The sequence below is a fragment of the Notothenia rossii genome (genome assembly GCF_949606895.1).
Source record: "Notothenia rossii genome assembly, chromosome: 9".
In the NCBI taxonomy this organism is placed as follows: domain Eukaryota; kingdom Metazoa; phylum Chordata; class Actinopteri; order Perciformes; family Nototheniidae; genus Notothenia; species Notothenia rossii.
Window position 1 is genome coordinate 26,685,523 of NC_136907.1, and position 19,336 is coordinate 26,704,858.

The 19,336-nt window shown below is 37.9% G+C and overlaps 1 protein-coding gene across 12 annotated transcripts in view; it reads left to right on the forward strand.

Annotated features, from left to right (window-relative positions):
• Positions 1–579: 579 nt before the first annotated feature.
• Positions 580–19,336, forward strand: part of LOC307019677 (RNA-binding protein Musashi homolog 2) — a 306,709-nt gene continuing 287,952 nt past the window's right edge. For 3 of the 12 annotated variants that reach the window (XM_079650720.1, XM_079650721.1, XM_079650723.1), the window contains exons 1-5: positions 585–842; positions 1,152–1,192; positions 1,479–1,560; positions 2,075–2,159; positions 13,685–13,726. In XM_079650720.1, coding sequence (XP_079506846.1) covers positions 781–842; positions 1,152–1,192; positions 1,479–1,560; positions 2,075–2,159; positions 13,685–13,726 — 312 coding nt within the window. In that variant the 5' untranslated portion in view covers positions 585–780. Of the gene's footprint in view, positions 843–1,151; positions 1,193–1,478; positions 1,561–2,074; positions 2,160–13,684; positions 13,727–19,336 lie in introns of all 12 variants that reach the window. The other 9 variants (XM_079650724.1, XM_079650717.1, XM_079650714.1 and 6 more) reach the window with 7 other exon arrangements.

The following is a 19,336-nucleotide window of genomic DNA, read 5'->3' on the forward strand; positions in this document are numbered from 1 at the left end:
TTGCAATCATATCGTTAGCAATCATTAAAACAAAACTATTACAGTATTTTAAGGGATAAGACATTCAATTGTTGTTAGTGATAGTTATTATCATAAGCATGCTCTCCTCAACTTTTTTTTATAAATAAAAGATACTAGTCGGCTGCACAATATCTATTTGATAACTTATTCAATATTATTATAATATTAAACTTTAATTGAATAATCTTATTTCTTGATAAAGCATTTGTAATCCATACAAATCACGATCATTTAAATATTAACATGCAAAAATAAAAATGCCCTACTTTCAGAGGGACTATATAAAACGGCGAATGGATATCGTAATTTGTATAATAAATAATCGCGCTGCTGCTTTGAAAAGCTTGACTTGTCTGTTGAATATGTTAACGTGGCTAATTAGGTGTAACTTTTCTTGGCCAAATATTTTTTTGTTTGTTTTAATGGTATGTGTCCACTGATTTAGAAGAGCAATAAGCCACTTTCACCTCTAGTGGCTTAGTGCTTAATTAAATGACAAATCGGAGGATTGGTTTGCAGATTGCCTGAATTGACGTCAATTGGATTGGTTAGGTGACAGAGGCAGGCTCCGCCCCTCCGGGCCAAGGTAGAGCGTGCTGCGAGAGGGAGGAGGGAGCAGGGGGCTGAGCTGATCCCACGTGTGACGCTTTCATTCCCGGCTCAGTAATATTCTCATAGCGGGGCTTTGCATATCTCCTGCCCGTATCTGTGTGTGTCTGTCACTGTTACTGTAGTCCCAGCCTATAGTTTGAAATAGATATGGAAGGAGACGGGAGTCAAGCCACATCCGGAAGCCTAAACGACTCACAACATGACCCGGGGTAAGAATCTTTCTAAATTTAATCCAAAGGTACGGTTTTTTTTCATGTTTCAACATCTTAGAGAGGACTTCGACTGCCGTGTTGGATTCGTCCCTTCACAGTACGCACTTAAGCCGGTCTGTTTCCAGATTCAGTTTAAGACCTCAGTTTCGTAGCCTCCCCCTTTTATGTAGATAGACTATAATTACGAAGCGCGAATGTGTTTTCATAGTCTTCCTTTATCCTTTAAGGTCGCTTTTAGAAGTAGTTAGTCGTCAAAATGGCCGAACTGACATCTGGACTCACTTCTGTTGTGTTTTCCCCTTACAGTAAAATGTTTATCGGTGGCCTCAGCTGGCAAACCTCACCAGGTGAGACTGTTATTCTCTTTTACAACGTGTCCAGTATTTCTTGTTGTTTTTGTCGCTGTGACTGAGTGCTCGCTGCTGCCCGTGTATGTTCGTGCACTGTGCAGTAGTGTACTGTATGGGATATCTCAGTAGTGTGTGCGCACGATGTTATTTTTGATCTCCGTCCATCTGAAGTCCTCTATTCGACCCCTATGCGCATCGCGGGGTGTTTTTATTTCAATACAGTGACAACAGCATGCCCATATGTTTCTGTCAAAATGACCCGACATATTTTCTCTGTTCACAGACAGCCTTAGAGACTATTTTAGTAAATTCGGAGAAATAAGAGAATGTATGGTGATGAGAGACCCCACGACAAAACGCTCAAGGTAAATACAGGGCTTTTTATCTACTTTTCCTTCCCCAGTGCATGCAGCGATATCGCTCACTTTGTCCGTGTTTCGTTTCGTATTAATCCAGCGTGTATGTGTGTTTGTGTGTCCGCGCGTGCATGTGTTCGTGTGTGTCCCCGTGTGCGCGCCTGCGTGTGGTTTCACAGCAAGCCAGATAAGCTTAAATGCTCACTGCTGTAAAGCTGCAGCCCAATGCAATTTGACATTGACTTTGTGACTGCACCACAATGTTGGTGTAGTGTCGCCTCACATTGTGACATACAAAATAATGATCAGCAGTGTCCACAGATTCTCTTTTAAATCTGCTATAGGATGTTCACAATGTGGATTATAAATACATTTACACATAAATATTGTCACAATAATAAGGTCATAGGAATATTATCTGAAGTATAACATGTAATGTCTTTCTTTTAATCATTTGTATTGTAAAGAAATATGTATTTTGTGTGTATACATTTTAATATTTGTGTCTTTGTGTCTTTTGCAGAGGATTTGGGTTTGTTACGTTTACAGATGCTGCCAGTGTAGATAAAGTCTTGGCTCAACAACACCACGAATTAGACTCAAAGACGGTGAGTTAATTTTATCTACACTTACATAAGTGTGTATTCCTTGTTTAATGTTTGTACTGCCAGTGGAAACCCGTCATGTCATAAATGTGTGACTTTTTATTGCCTAAAGGGCTTGTGGGTAAACACCTCTTGCAGGCTGTGTGGATCAAGGTCATGTAAAAAGGCTAAATGCATGATGATACCCTTCAACACTAACAGCTTAGCAATAAAACACAACTGCAGGGGAATATTGTGTGTGTTCACTTTCACTTCTTTGGATGAACGCGGCTGACACGCCCCCTTCTTCGCTGTGGCCACATGTGTAGTGTGCACATATCTCATGTTCCACTGAAGGGCGTGCTGTCTCAGGCCTGCTGCCTCGCTACTTTTTGACCCAGCAGATATAGCATTGTGTAATGCCTGACGCACTGATACTGTAAATGTAAAAAAAAACTTTACCCCTAAAGAAATGTTGCCCTAATGTCAAACACGGAGTTCTGTATTTGTGAAAACTAAAGCTTGATTACATTTTTACATGTTATTTAAAGTAATTGTTCTTTTCTAATGTATAACAATGTATTTTTTGAATTAGTCATTGTAAAAGCAATAACCGTTATGAAAGCATGTTTATTTTAGAAACTAAATTGCTTGCACATATTTGGGAACTGATTCAGACATACACCTATGCACAATGAACACACATGAACAAAGCACATTGTACTTCCCTTTGACATTTTCAGTAGGTTAATAATTAAAGATGTGATTTTTGAAAGATGTCTGGAGTGATGGATTAGACGGGGTTCAGCTGAAATTGTATTTGGCTGGAAATTCAGCTCGGTAGGTGGTAATATCAGGGTATGCCAGCATAGTTCTGTGTGTGCTACCTTAACTGAAGGCAGTTCTAGATGGAGGAATATGTTTAAGGATCAAGAAAGACAAATTGTATCTGATGATACTTACTAGACCAGTAATGTTAAAGATGTGTTGTCCATTATAATTATATTTTTTAGCCTGAGTGCTTTTTGTTGGGTAGTAGACATTGCTTTATTTTCTGTAAAGTTCTCAGGGTATGGCTTTATTATTTTTTTTGTGGGCACTGAGTTTTCCAGACAGTTATAAGAACAGCTCAGTAAGGAAGGCTTTACTTCTATAAACTTGCTATTCCTACCGGTCTAAAAAAATGTTATTTAACATTATAAAAAAAGAGACATGCATACCTTTTACAAAATTATTGATAACACTTGATGGGCATGCCGTAGATAATTAGCCCCCCCCCCCCCCCCCCAACTCATACAGCCTTTTATGTTATGCTCAGTGTATCACCTAAACATTGTGCTTTAGTGTTCCTATGTCTTATGGGGAAATTAATGACAGTCAGTGAATCATCAGTCATTAAATATATAAAGGGCAGTTATTGACATTGCAAGGAACAATAATTATAAGTGATGGCATTGCAAATATCTGTAGAGTACATACTGTAGATAGAGGAAATTATTCAAACGCAGTTTGAGGCAGAATATAAGGCAATTTGATAACTTTAAGCAAGACATTTTCATTGAACAACTTTGTTGCAGTATATACTTACAGTGAAGGTCGGGGGGGGAAACGTGTGCGCAGTTTTATACCTAAGAGTTGTCCGGTACAGCCCCAGTTTATTTCCTTTTTAAAACGGAGCAGGTGTTGGTTCAACGCTTTGCCCGAAGGCACTATGAGAGCTGCAGCAGCAGGAAACAGTTACATTCCTTCAGAATTTAAAATGATATTCAGGATATTCATTGGATTTAACTTTATGACCTCATGCTCATAGCACAGTCTCAGTCCACTGCTACTTCAATGTTGCAACTGACTTATTGATTGCAAAATAGTTTTTCCACCCGTAAGAAAAAGCTACTTTTTTCCTTATCATAAAAGTTACCAAACTTTCGCCTGCAGTTATTGTCATTATCAAAATGTAGAATATCCTTTGACTATTTTTTTATGCATTCGGCTGGAGGTAAAGCACTTGTTCCACAAGCATATTAAGTGCTATGCAAAATGTGTTCTATACAATTTTCATTTTCTCAAATTGTGAGCCACCTGTTCTATATCCACATAAAAATGCTCAAAGCGTTGCAGCTACATATATGTACATTAACAATGGTAACATATCACACTTATTGTAGCCTATAGGTAGTTTTTGCTAATTTCATCAGAGCCTCCCCCTTACTGAACAGTGACATTCTACCCAGAATTGCGGCACAGCACTGAACTTGTTCAATGTCTCTCCTTACCTAATGGAAAAGTTACACAGGGCTTTTGGCGAATCCTTAAAAATGTAACATAGCCCGTATTATTCCCTTTGTAAGGCAGTTTAATAAAGAAAATCTATATGCTGTTGTGGTGGATTTTCATTGTAAATATGTTAAGGTATTTATCAGGGCTTTCTTTCTCCCTGCTTTTATTAGATAGCATATAGAAGAGAGCTGACAGGAAATTAAGGGAGAAAGAGTCCAGGCCAGACTCGATCACATGGTCAGCGACTTAAACCCTCAGGCCACCAGACTGCCTCCAATAAATATTTGTTTACAGACTAATAACATCATCATTATAGACTTTTACACAATCTTTATTCAGAAGAATATATGGTGCCAAATCATATTTGCATTCCTGTCTGATATCAATATAGACATTTGGTTTTGGAATGAGTCATTTGCTTTGTTTTCATGGGCAAGAATTGTGTCTCCATACCCTCCAACCTAAAATGCATTGATGGTACTGATAGTCCTGTAATAATAGGGATAACTAATGCCTCCGTCACAATAAACAACAAAGTGAAGCTGAAGCAAAGCTTTGTTTAGCTTGACATTTTTATAATCAGATGAGTGTTTGACAGTATAATTGACATACCAAAGATCCTGACTCAAATACATGCAGAAATGGATATTTCCTAGCTGCTAATGTGCTGTTGTTTATCCGTTGGCGATGAAATAGCAGATTGCAAACCTAAGGCAGCTGTCTGTGTTGTTTTCCTCACCATTAGTCATTGGGCTGTATCTGCTGTGCTGGATATCTCCACGCTCACGCTATCAAGATCGCATTGCATTAGGCTATATCATATCTGTTTTTATAAAGTTGCTCAGCACGAATGGGAAGAAGGAGCCGAGTCCAGAGAATGTGGATGGTTCTTGATGCGTTTGCAGATGTTGGTTCGATACAAGCCTCCTACTTTTGCAGTGCTTGAAAGAATCCTTACCAATGTTTTTGTCCGGAGTAACCTTGAAAGGCGTCAGTGGCTGGAGGTTCTGTGACAGTGAACAAGCTGAGTCAGATTATTCAGTAGAAATCATACCCACCCTTTGTTATTATCTAATTGTATGAGTGATTTAGTTTAATGGGCGAAATAAATGAATGTGGCTTTTATTTAACAAACTATTAGTATTTGTTGAATGCAAACACAAAAGAGGCATTTATTGCTTTGATTACACTGGTACCTCACAAAGAATTTCTTCATTATATTCGATATTAATGTGACATCCACACAAATGGCAGGACGTGCACGCGATCACAGTTGTCGTTCTTCTGCTTTCTGATTTTTACCGTGTGGCTGCTTTTTGTCCGGTTATGAAAACACTCAGAAAAGGATGAATGTGAATGAGACATATGGAGAAGAACAGCCTGGGGCTTCAAAACACACATGCTGGTAATTCAGAACATATTTACCATTTTTCATGATGCTTTGTTCGGTTTAGAAATATGCAACTCAAAGCATCTGTTCCTGAAGATGTTTCCAGGCAGGCGGGTATGAACAGGAGAGATCATAGCACATGATTTTGCATTTGAGAAATACACTTGCAAACTTAACAAGGCAGTAGATTGATGCAATGTTGGCATTGGGGCTAAACAATGAATCAAAAATAACGTTATAGTACAATTTTCAGATTCCAGGAGGTAAAACATGTGTTGCAATACTTCTAAATTAAGTATTGCAGAGATGTACAGAGTTGAATATTGTATTCTACACACTGGGAAATAAATCCACTATGCAAATTTTATTAGATTTCTCAATGAAAATGAGAATAATGATGAAGCCATTCCTTGAAGGAATTGTGAATCCTATTGCAATATCAGACTTAATAATTGCTATGATGTATAATTTCCAAATCGTTCAGACCTAGTTGCGTCTTTAAATGTTTAATGTGAAGCGTTTATACAAAATAAAATACAATTTCATCCAATATCCATAAGGGACCCACCAATTGTTAATGCAATATATATTCCTTCAAGGCAGCGGGAGATAATTCCTCTTATGTTAACAATTTATGGTTTAATTTCTTACAACCATTTCTTTGTTTTCTTGTAAGAGACAAATTCTATACATTCCTGGATGTTCCATATGGAGGACCCCCGGTCAAATTGGACCTGCAGTTTTGATGTTTAAGGTGAGGCAGGGAGCAACCCAAGAGGAAAGGCACGGATGAGCAGCTGTTCTTGGCAGATCAAAATCATATTCCTCCGATAGGATAAGGTTGTAAAGTCAAATCAGTGAGCTGAACTCTGACTCGCTCTTGTTTAAGAAAAGCAGGTGCTCTGTCTTCTGCAGTTAATTATGGCTCAAGGCGTTATTACTTCACGCTGTATATGTCTCTTGTCGGTACATACAGAACATGAGATGTTTGTCAGGCCGGTAATGTAATATCTTCTGTTATACCAGTGAATCTGGATCATACTCATAATGGTGTTGCATATTTCCTTCGTGAAATTCTCATTATTGATTTGGCTGGCTTTAAAAACTCTTTGAGGTATTATCCCATCCGCAAAAAAAAAAAATCTGTAAAGATTGACAGCACAGATATGGAATATGTTATGTTTTAATTCTTGTCTTTTCCGTCGGTATCTCACAAACACACCTGTGGACCTGCTCACACTATAAAGTTGGGGTAAAAAGCTGCAAGCTTTGATAAGCCGTTTCCTTTTAGCTTAAACACCACGCCATCATGCCGGTGTAGATACGTCTTAAGAGAGAGGAAGAGAGTTTACCCAGGAGCCGCATTAATACATGAAATCCTTTTATAAGATGTGAACTTAAGATATAGGCTGTTTCTCGGCACAGATCTCCAACAGTCGCATGCAGAAACAGCCCACAGAGACCCTGTAGTAAAGGGCTGTGGAAGATAAAAGATGGAGGGGGAGGCAGGGTAAGAAGGGGATGTTCTCATTTATTATGTTGACATATCAGGTTGTATGATGTCTTGAGGAAATCCGCCTTTGTTCTGTCTGGGATCATGTTTCATCATAAAATAAAGATGTAGAGAAGCTCTTATTTTGTACAATTTTGGGTGATGTAAAGAGGCCATAAGGTGAGAAATACTTACCAACACACTGTAGAGTCCTGGTTTGCTTAATAGTGAGGACAAAGCTCCCGACTACAGCTACGTTAGCAGTAGCGAATCTTTAGATTGTCATTCTATGGTGCTCCGCAGGTACTGAACTGTGTAAACTTGTGTAGGTGCTACCTGAGGTTCACACATTGCAAAAGGCTTGCATTCCGTAATTGCAGTGCCTTTTGAAAATGACATCACATTATAGGTTGTCTGTCAATTGTACATAAAAGGTACTGCTACCATTAGAGGGTTTTAGTACATTAATCAAAGGAAAAAAGGACCCCATAGAACCTAAATTACAGACATTTATAGATAACAGATGCCTCTAATAAACATACCTGTAAGAATGAAGAGCTGCATGAGTGTGTCTACATTTGCCCCAGGTTTCCTCGAGATCAATGTAAACATCATATCCCGAATGAGACCAGGATTCATATCCCTGTGTACATGATTCTAACTATATCCTTTTTCTTGGAAGGACATATACCATCAATTATTATTCTAATTTTATTATAAAAATATATGATATTGGGCAACATCTTTGAGCCTGAACTGTCTGTGGACTACTTAAGTGTCATATTGCTTCTACTTTGCTTAATGTAAAACAAAAACCTCCACTTTCATACCCAATAAAACGACAATAGAAAATGTTGTTGTACATCAGTCACGTTTATTTCTCTGCTCCTTAATGAATTTTACGACCTTCATACTTCAGTGTTAAAACAATAAATGGAAGGTAATTTCCATGTGTTTACCTGCTTAATAGCTGGTTCCCATCGTTTGAGCAGCTAATCTGGCAACTAATAAAACGTAATGTTCAGGTGGAGCATATTCATATTCAGAGCAGATTGTTTGCTCAACTCGCAGTCAGGTTTCTAATAATCTATGTGCCGTTTATTTTGCATGCACAGCTTGTAATGTTTTCATGATAAAGACATTTCCTAGAGGGGGATTAATAAAGTACTTGCTACTAGAAGATAACCATAAAGCTGGATGGGAGGTGTCACTATCTACGAAGATGTTGCGTGTCTTTTTAACTTATGTGCTTTTTGGGACAAATATCCCTTAAAAACACCTTTTTACTTCTACATCAGTTTGTGATTTGTCCCTAAAATCAATTTCAACAAATCAAAGAGAATGCTTTAATTTGTAGCATTCAGCTGATAGAGAATAACATTGAAAGTAAAAGCACAGTGAGGATAAGAGAGTGCCCTCCCCCCGAACACATTAAGGGAAGAATAGTATACTCAAAAACAAAAACATGCAAAGTACATCACTAATAGGTTGGTGTTTTTAATAAAAGCTAACATTTTGAAGATATAAATGAAATCAGGCTTGAGGGAAATGTTGCACCTTGTGTGGAAACTCCTGTAACAAGTGCCCAGGTTCGGTTGACTGATCCCAAACCCTGATGGTATGTGAGTTGCATAACCAAAATGTTTCAGGAAGGAAGTATCGGGTCAAACCGGGACAGCATAGTCTCTGGTTCAAAGGTTTGGTTACACAGTAAAGTCAGGGGTGGAAGGTAACTAAGTACAATAGGAGCTTTCACACCGCAGTACTTTTCCCACAAAGGTTCATGAGAACTTAGTTCATCAGAACTCTTTAGTTCTGATGAACTAAGTACAGATCGCGTTCACACCGGAATAAGTCCCTGGGGGTGGATTAGGCAAATGAAGCCGCTGACGTCACTTCTTCTTTTTCTGCTTTGGGTTTACTGGCAGACCGCAAACAACTTCACGGCGTATACTGCCGCCCAAAATCCCCGGCCGGATGTCCCCGGTTGTTGGGGACTGGCTTCAGTAGAAGCTGCTGGGACTCCCAGCAGCTTCTACTGAAGCCTTCCGAGTAAATCGCCAGAACGCAGACACCTCCTCCTCTTCACCGCTCCCATGTTTTATTTTGTGTTGCCATAAGTTAGTCTCTCTGCGTTTCTGCGCTGGGCTAATGCTAATGCTAATAAAGCTAATGCGAGGATAATAAAATGGTGGCTTCACAACACTTTTTTTTTGTTTTACGGGGCGTGGTTTGCAATCCGCCCAGCCAATCAGAAATATAGCTCTTTTCTCACAAGAGAGCCGCATGAGAGTCCCTGCTCTCTAGCAGGGACGGAAAAGGGGGTAAAAAGGTTCTCATGAACTAATTTTAGTTCCGGCTCTTTTTGGTGTGAACACGACATTTCGGAACTATATCGGAACTAAAGTGGGAAAAGTACTCCGGTGTGAACGCGGCTATTTACTCAAGAACTGTTCTTTTTTAAAGTACATGTACTTTACTTGAGTATTTGCTTTTTATGCTACATTGTACACATTTTGAAAGCAAATACTGTAGTTTTTACTCGACTACATTTATTTCAGGACATTATTTAGTTCATATTTTGATACAAAAATGTAATTTAACTTATGCATAATGATGTAATTTTGTGGATGGAGATACCTGGCATTCTTTTCACCTTTTTAACAGCTCCAAAATCCAAATGTAAAACACGTTACTGGATCACTAATTATAATCCAGTATGTGATGGCCACTTAGATGAGTACTTTCAGATTTAGTACTTAAGTATATTTTGCTGCCAATACATATTTGAAATGCAGGACTTTTACTTGTAACAGAGTATTTGTACACAGCAATCTTACTACTTTTAACTTAAGTATAACATCCCAGTACTTATTCCACCTCAGAGTAAAGTGCAGTGCACATTTTAGCTATTGGCCTTAGTTATGATGGCACTTTCACATTTTTACACATTAATATGTAAACCAAAGGGAAACGATTGCTTCGTCTCCTCTCCTCCTGTTCAAATTTCTCGGTCATTCATCATAAGTTGTGACCTAAAAAGGTGCTGCTACAAGATTTCTCAGAAGGATTGGTTAGTAAGTCCTCTTTGCCTCATTTGGTTGCATTGCCTTGAGAGTGACTTTAAACAATCCACAGTAGCCTCATTTCAACACCATTCTGTGCATATAATTGCCTCTTTTTGATAGTTGTAGTATTTGCAACTGACAGAAAACTATAGGACCTCCATTGTTTTTTGGTGCTCTCTTGAATCGGAAAGCCTCGTTGTGAAAATAAATTCTCAGCAGGCAGGAAAAACAATTAGTTGACACAATATGTTGAAATGAGGTTTAATAGGTTTTGTATAGGCTTAAAAAAAAGTCAGATATATTTCCAAGTGTATATAGGACTTTGGTATTCTAAGCATAATGTGTTGTCTTTGCTCAAATAGGGCACACAGACTAATTGAGTTTGAATTGGTTATGCCTGGGGCTAAGTGCTAAAACAAATCTTTAAATTAAATTCATTACAAGCAGGGGTTGCCATACCCAGGTGTTATTGAATTCATTTCTCATTTTGACTTGATTTAAAAAGATTACCGTAATAACTGAGACTGACAGAAAAGATGACAATGACATTGCACATCATGGTTTCCCTTCAAACACATTAAAACGTGCTCAGTCTCATTGGCTTAATTGATCTGTGCAGATGGTGTCTTTATGTTCTTGTGTTTCTTAATTCATTCTATTTTCATTGTTTTCCTCATCAGGAAGAGATTTGTTTTTTCATAAATATATCCATCTGTGCTCAAGGAGTAACTTTTATGGATGCATATAATTAGTATACTGATTGTAGATGTGAGTTTAATACGCAGCAGAAGATATATAAAAAATGATTTTCAGTTAAAAACAAAAGCAAATCTTTCCACTTACAATTTCTTTGGTATCCAGGCAAAGACAATTGAGGAAGACATTGCTGTATGAGATAGTTCCTCTACATTGTAAAGGTTGATGAGACCCCCCCACATGCCTTCATACCAGTGAAATGAATTAGGGAAATGTAGCTAATGAGATAACAAGCATAAGATGGAGAAACAGGCTGATCTGACGCATCCTCCTGGTTATTTGGCAATATCTGGAGGCGTCAGAGGCCCCAGACTCTCATTTTCTCCCTGTCATATTCAATCAGCGATTCCTGCCTAAAATAAAAGCTGCGACCATGACCGGCAGAGCGATAGTGTGGCTGGCTTGCTCACTAACTTGTTCTTCTTTTTCTGTTGTTGTTTTTTGAATGTACTATATCAGTTGACACCATTGTAAAATGATGTCGTATCACCAATATTAGTCAGTAATTCGCAGTCTTTTAAATGTGCTTTGCCATAGTGCATCGCCAAATACCTTTTTACATTTGTATCAGTAGTAGAAAATATCAAAGTAATGTCAGGGATATTTGATATATTTTCAAATCCTCATCATTTCACTTCCATTAGTCAGACTTAAAGATATTCATTTGAGATGTTAGTCTGTTTTTAACCTAATTGCTCAGCGAAAATTCCGAAAAACTAAGCCGACCTGCGTGAAAGCAGTTATGGGGCCTAATCTCTGCACCCGTCTAATTATAGAATGCTGTATAGTAGGGATTCATTGAATGACTGATAGGCTGCTACAATGCTGCATTGTGAATAAAAGAGCTTTTTTGAAGCTTTATGTAGCAACATTTAAATAATAATAAATGAATCATGATTGATCAAATGTCAACTTTTTGGTGAGAAACTTACAATACCGGGGGAGCTCCATGGGACCTTATTTCGGAAAAAGTATGTATTGAAGTCAATGGAGAGAGAAAGATTATCTTTTGATTCCGTTTGAATTGTGCCATGAATTACACATATGATGATTGTCAATTTAAAGGTTAATTTTGCAAGTCAAAAACATTTTTTGTCATAAAACTGTGAAGTAACACCTTTTTTTTTTGTGTGAAACCGCTCAATAAACTACATCTCCCGTCTCCCCACACACCAAGACGGCCGTCACGTTGGCACATTTCACTTCTTTCTTTCAGAATGAGGCGGAAAGTATTAAAAGAGGTGAAAATCACTACAAGTCTGGGCATGTTGAGAGTTGTACATACACAAAAGGGGAGTTAGTCGGTTCCGTAAGAGCCAGCATGCGGGACCGGGATTCTGGGATTTGTAGTCTTTCTAGTTGCGTATTTTTCATAGTCTTATATTTCAACAGTTTTATGACAAACTGTGACTTTTTTGACATGGAAATGATTTTTTAAGATTGACAAACTTCATGTGTAATTCGTGGCACAATTCAAACGGGATCGAAAGATACGTTTTCGCTCCCCATTGACTTCAATACATACTTTTTCCGAAATAAGGTCCCATGGGTAGATGTAGATGGGCGGGACTTCGCATCTCTATAGTTTTGTTACAAATATATATTCCATGTTTTTAATTTGTATTATTCTTATTATTATTATTATGCATGTAATTTAATTTAGCAAACATTTTAATAGGAATATAATTTTGTATTTATACTTATTTCAATTGTATGTTCTTCAGCAAAACAGCACATTACAATACACACCATAGATACCAATATTTGTTCCAGTCTACCCTGATCAAGGAACAGTTTCAACGTTTGTTTGGGATATTGGTGAATATATTTTGTAAAGAGCCTTGTATACCAGCTGCTACGAAAAAATAAAAAACATAAATTGCTTTTTATCTGCCGACTAAGACAATGTGACTCATCAATGATCAAGAGAAAAACATGATCAGGGCATGTAGTTGTCAGATTTGATATTTTTGACTGCAACATGACTACAAGGGAATTAGCATATTAAGATACACATAACCATGACTCAGCCGTTCCTCGTCAAAATAACTTAAAACTTTAACCAGAGCGGCAGACAGAGGGGAAAAATTAAAGGTCAGATTAAACAAAAGTCAGCTTCAATGTAGGAGAGCCATTGTGCAATGAAAAAAAACATCCTTCCTATGTTCTAATCATCCTTTTGTTGGGCCATTTATGTGCACTTAATTTGTAATTGCAATAACTTTGACAGCTCCTGAATGCAGATTTAGTGTAAAAAATGCTTATTGAATTCAAGAGCAGACTGTTTCTATCGACACAGGCAGCTTTTGTTAATCTTAATGGCTTAGATACATTCTTAATATTGTCAATTGAAAATATCACAATTTGAATACATTTTTAATCTGTATTACTGCTTTTAAAGTCCTAGTATTTATCCGTGGTCACAGAGGATTTACAATATGAATGCTTGGACTCTGGGGAGCCTTTTGTGGTCTTACAGTTTGAGAAATATTTTTAACACCTATTCATTGCTTTTCACCAAAAACCCAGCGTTTCTTTTAACAACAATTTATTTTCTCCTTCTCAGATTGATCCTAAGGTTGCCTTTCCACGTCGCGCCCAGCCTAAGGTAAGAATAAATTGGTCACTAACCCCGCTCAAAGAAAATGATTATGTCTCATGTCACCGGCTTACCTAATTTTGTGTGCTCACACAGCAGACACAAAGAAGCGGTGGTTGTCTGTTTGTTATTGTCGAGAAATACCTAGTGTGGCTCCATTGTTCTCACCTTGCCTGTGCTGTTTCACCAAAGCAATTAAAGTTGGACAAATAAGACTTAAAGGAAACGTTCAGCATGATTGAGGTTATGCTGATTTATATACACATCATTTTTTCCCTGTGCTTTTATGCTTATATTTGCATTTCATCCCTCATTATAGTTTTTTTTTAAAAATGTCACCATTTTTAAATGTGTTATTAGAAAATAGCTCAATGCCAATTTTAGGCTGCAATAGTATAATCAGGCTCATTGTGTGTTTATGCAACAGAGTATAAATGTGAAACCATCTTATTGGTTTGATGGGGGAACTTGTAACTGACAGGAAGTGGGTTCATATATGTCTGCAGTTATCTATTTGTTGGAAGTGTTATGCAGGTGTGAAAAATAGGACGTGGAGAAATAATGTCATCCCGTCTTGTGTTGTTAAAGGTTTTTTTAAGCTGCACGTTTTTGTAAAAAGCTAAGAGTTTTATTCTTAGATGATTGTTGACATCTCTGACAGGGATGCATTTAATTTGCTGGCGGAATTATACGTCTATTGAGTTGTTTTCTTTGTATTTGGAGTTGAATAGGATGGAATGACATAAGTGATTAAGAAATATCTGTAATTGTGGTGCATGCATCGAGAAATAGTCACAATTAGCATTGAAACAATGGGTGATTTAAAAGACAAGCCAAACTCATATCACGCAGGAACTGATGTATGAGCTCCTCATGATGCTTATTATCTTTTCTTTTTCCTTTTCTTGATTACTGGTCTCGAGCAATTTCTATTGACTATTAAATATTCAGCGTGTGCAGATGGTTTTGTGTCGTAGTCAAGGGCTTTGTTGACATACCCTCTCACACCATCCCCCAGCTTTAGTGTGAATGCATGGTACAGTGTAGCGCTATTCAACACCACCATAAGGGCTTTTTCCACCTAAACCAGGTGGAAATCAATAATAGATTTTCTCCTTCCCACTGGATCAGAGAGAGGCATTGTTAAAGAGTTGGTCAGGTTTCAAATGAGGAATTGGCAGTGGAGGCTTTCAAAGCCAGAGCACATGGTGACTTAAGGATATCGGCATATGGTTGAGAAACTACCAGCGTTCTTGCACGCCAAGTGTATCACTTTAACTTCTTTCCTTTTGAGTCTCGCTCACAGAAGTCGAAGGTGCAATAAAACAGCTCAGATGGTGGTTGATGCTTCCAATTTTTAAATGAACCACAAACTTCTCTTGCTGTCGCAGTTATTGTTAATCTTTTTTAAACACTGTTATACCATTTCTGTATGCTATGACTCAGGGAGGCAATTGCAATATGTTTGTACTGTTGTACTACATGTTTGTCATTCCACCTTGCCTGCTTCATAACTCAGTGAAATAATGACACCATAACATAATTTGTGGCACTGCAAAAGCCCTGTGCCAATGATTTATAAAATCGCTATAGGGCAAGCTTGTTAGAGAAGAAAAATGGTTGTATTGAATGTGGATTATAAAGGATCTAAAAGCAATGGTATTAAACCGAATAGATTAACATTGCATGGGTTTGTACTTTATGTTAAATTGATTTAAGACCTTTAAAAGAAGTCCCAGAGTTTCCCATTTAGAAAGTCTTCTCTGTTTTTGCATTTTGCTTTCTTTTGTCCCTCTCTCCTCTGCACTGTCTGCCCGCCTGGCTGCCTATGCAGCTGTTGAATAGGCTCCATTCTCATTTAAAGAAGCTCTGCTTGGCAGGTGCCTCAGTGGCACGGGCTTCAGGGAGAAAATCGTGACGAGACCAATCAGCGTTAATTTTCTCACGGCTAACAATGACCTCGCAAGTAACCCTGCCAGTGACCTCGCGCTGCTGAATCCTGCAGTATGGTAAAACTATACAGTATGTACAGCACGTAGAGTAATGCTGAAAACAGACAGGAAGTGAAGGTGAACACAGAGGACATTTCACTGTAAACAACTGAAGGTGTTTGCACTTGGATGACAGGATCACAGGAAAAACAATTTGAATCAGCAGGCCTAACTGACACTGCCCCAAAACAGGGGGCAATTTCCATTGTTAAGAGAGGGTCAGAAAAACAGCGGGGAAGGCGCTGGGCAACAAATAATCATTAGGGAATAACTGACAGCCTCGCAATCCTTTAATTTAAATCTGATTTTACCTATTGCAAAGTCGACTTGCTTGAGGATTTGTATTGGTACTCGTTACAATTCTGCGGTAAATAAAACATTTCTGTTTTTAAATGCCGGGATTATACCGGAATTGTAGGTCATGATGATACATAAATATGCCATTGTCGGACAAATTGGTCACAATGTGATTATTATTATTATATAATTGCCTTTGCAGTTAATAATACATTTTGAGAAGTTTGGTATGAGCATCTGCACTAGAATAGGGTATTGTACTGGGGGAGAAAACCAAAGCCCTGGTCAAATAGAAAAACATGTGCAAAAGAAATGCAAACTGACACACATTACTAATGAATTATGTCACACATCTAACGCTTATCTTAAGACTTCAAAGTGAACGTTTTGTATTAGAAATAGAGGCTGTGCTTACTCTTTGTGTCAAAGGTATCGGTGCAGACTAGTCCACGGATATTCAGGGATTACGTTTTTCTATTGATGATTGACAGATGAGAAAGAAAGGATTACACAATGATGATGTGATGCAAGGTGCTTTATCCACATTCATTTATGCCTTATATCCTCCCTGCCATTCAGCCGGGCTGGGGGAGCCATGGCATTATAAGATAGGCGGCTAAAAGTAGCTTTAGAATTCCATCATTTCAACATAAATGTTTCAGCGACTCAACTTTAACTTTCACAACGGCTACAATTATATAATTGTTTTCATTATCATTTAATCTGTTGATTATTTCCTAGAATAAATGTTTAATGGGCTATAAAATCTCTGAGAATCTTGGATGTACATTTCTATATTTTCCAAGTAAGTCCAATTTCTTTAAATGTCTAGTCATTCCAAAACCCAGTGATATTCCCTTTATTGGATATAAAACAGGTAAGTAATAAATCCCCTCATTTGATAGGCTGAAAATAGGATTTTCTAGTATTTTTGCATTAGAAATTAATCTAACAACTAGGGGTGTAACGGTACACGTACCCGTAATTATTCGGTACGGGCCCGTTGGTTCGGTACACGTGTGTACCGAAGTGTACCGGACGAATATAAGTAAAACGTAAAAAATAACGTGAAACAACTTTTTGGAAGTAATCTCAGGTGCTGCGTCGAAGCATTCAGAGTAATTTGCTCACATTGGGTTCAACGCGTCATAGAGCGACCAAGTCATTTCATTGGACGAGAGGCATACTATGAGAGCTGCTCACAGGGATGCGTTCAAATTTAGTCAGTAATTTGAGGAACTGTCGAAATGGCGAACGCAGATAAAGTTGAGCTCGAAAATCCTCCAGCATCATTGAAGTTTCCGGTTTGGGAACATTTTGGTTTCTCAGTTACGTACAAGGATGACGGACAAAGACAGGTGGACCGAACCAAAGCTGTTTGTCGGCATTGTTCAACTAACATTGGTCACGCGGCTGGCAATACATCAAACTTGCACACTCATTTGAAAAGGCATCACCTGAACGTGAATATCACCGGTACCAAAAGAAAAAAGACTGAAGTGCAAACCCAACTCCCGCTAGTATTTAAGCCTCCACCACTCGCAACAAGTTCAGACCGAGCCAAAGCTATTACAAACGCCAAATATCCTTATGTTGCCATGTTAGCAAGGCGCTACCTGGCTGTATCTGCTACCTCTGTCCCTAGGGAGAGGGTGTTCTCCACAGCAGGAGACATTGTTAGTGCCAGCAGATCTGCCCTTTCGGCAAGCAATGTGGACAAGTTAATTTTTCTTTAAAAAAACATGAAAATACAATGACAAGCAAGTCATGTCAAACTGGCTGCTTAGGTACTAGTACAGTACAGTTCAAATACAGATTATTTCAGTTCATCTAAATGCTGCACCTTAATGTTTATTTTATTATATTTTGTATTTGAGAGAATATTCAATGTTTAATAATAATAAAAACCCCAAAACTAATAGTTTATGTTTTGTGAGAACTACTACAGTAAAGTTCAAATACAGATTATTTCAGTTCATCGAAATGCCGCACCTTAATGTTTATTTTATTATATTTTGTATTTATTTTAGTGAATACATTATTCACAGTTTAATAATAATAAAAAAAAAATATATATATTCTATGTTTTGTGATAATTTGTTCTGCTGTACCGAAAACGTACCGAACCGAAATGTTTGTGAACCGTTACACCCCTACTAACAACTAATCAGTGATTCGAAAAATGTCTTATTTCAGGCATCTAACAAATAAACATTCAAAGCCCCCATTGTCAAAAATGCTAACTCATTCCTATGTTAGGATTTCTGCAATTCTTTTGGTCACTGCAATAATATCTGTCCATACTGTCCGTTAAGGGAACCCTTCATGGCTCGCAGTAAGAAATGAGAGACGATATCAAAAGTCCCAATTCTGTGTAAAAGATAAATAAGCTTAAGCTAATATGATCCCTCATAAGTCAGAAGTCAACACTTTAACCTATTCTTTCCAGCAAGACTCCGATTCACATCAAAATATTGCAACTTTTTACCAGGTTTGCCAACTCTCACGCATCTGGCATGTGACACGCGCTTTCACTCTCAATCTCACGCTCTCACGCTGCTCAAACTATTCTCACGCCAAAAACAAAATGAACCGGCGATCGTTTTTGGTCGGTTATTTACAATGTTGAGTTGACAGCAGCTCAAGCTGTCAATCAACTCCCTCCCCGCCCCCACCACTCTTAACAACGTTAACAGACAGCAGAGCAGTGGGAGCCGGTTGGTCAATCCCTGACCCGTATTGCGCATGCGCAGATCTTAGATCCAGTAGAAATTATTATAAAAAAGTAAAAGTCTGGTGCTTATTGTTCTACTAGGCCAAAATGGAGTCAAAGAGTATATGAGTGTGTTAATTAATATATTTGGCAGTTTGGAGTAAGTCTATAGATTTGTCTGTGTGTGTGTTTCATGTATAGGCCTCTCACGATAATTAATTTTGTTGGATACATTTTCCGGGAAATTATTGCGATAAACGATAATATTGTCGGCACCGTTGTATGACCATTTCAAACCACTGACATAATGATAATATATAATAATAATTCAAGTACATCCTTTCAAACTGCTAGTCACATCCTCATGTAAATGGAAATGTATCGAGTTCATTTATATTTATCGTACGATAAGTCAATTAATTGCTTATCGCGACAGGCACACAATAAAACAGTGGAAACAAACATGTGTTTGACTTTCATTAGTGAATGAAACTGTGTGCCCTTTATAGTCTGTGTCCAATATTGTGTATTTGTATATATTGTATATATATCCTATATATATGCTAAGGTCCCGCTGCTGACACGATAGCAGTCATTTAGTGCACATATGTGTAATTT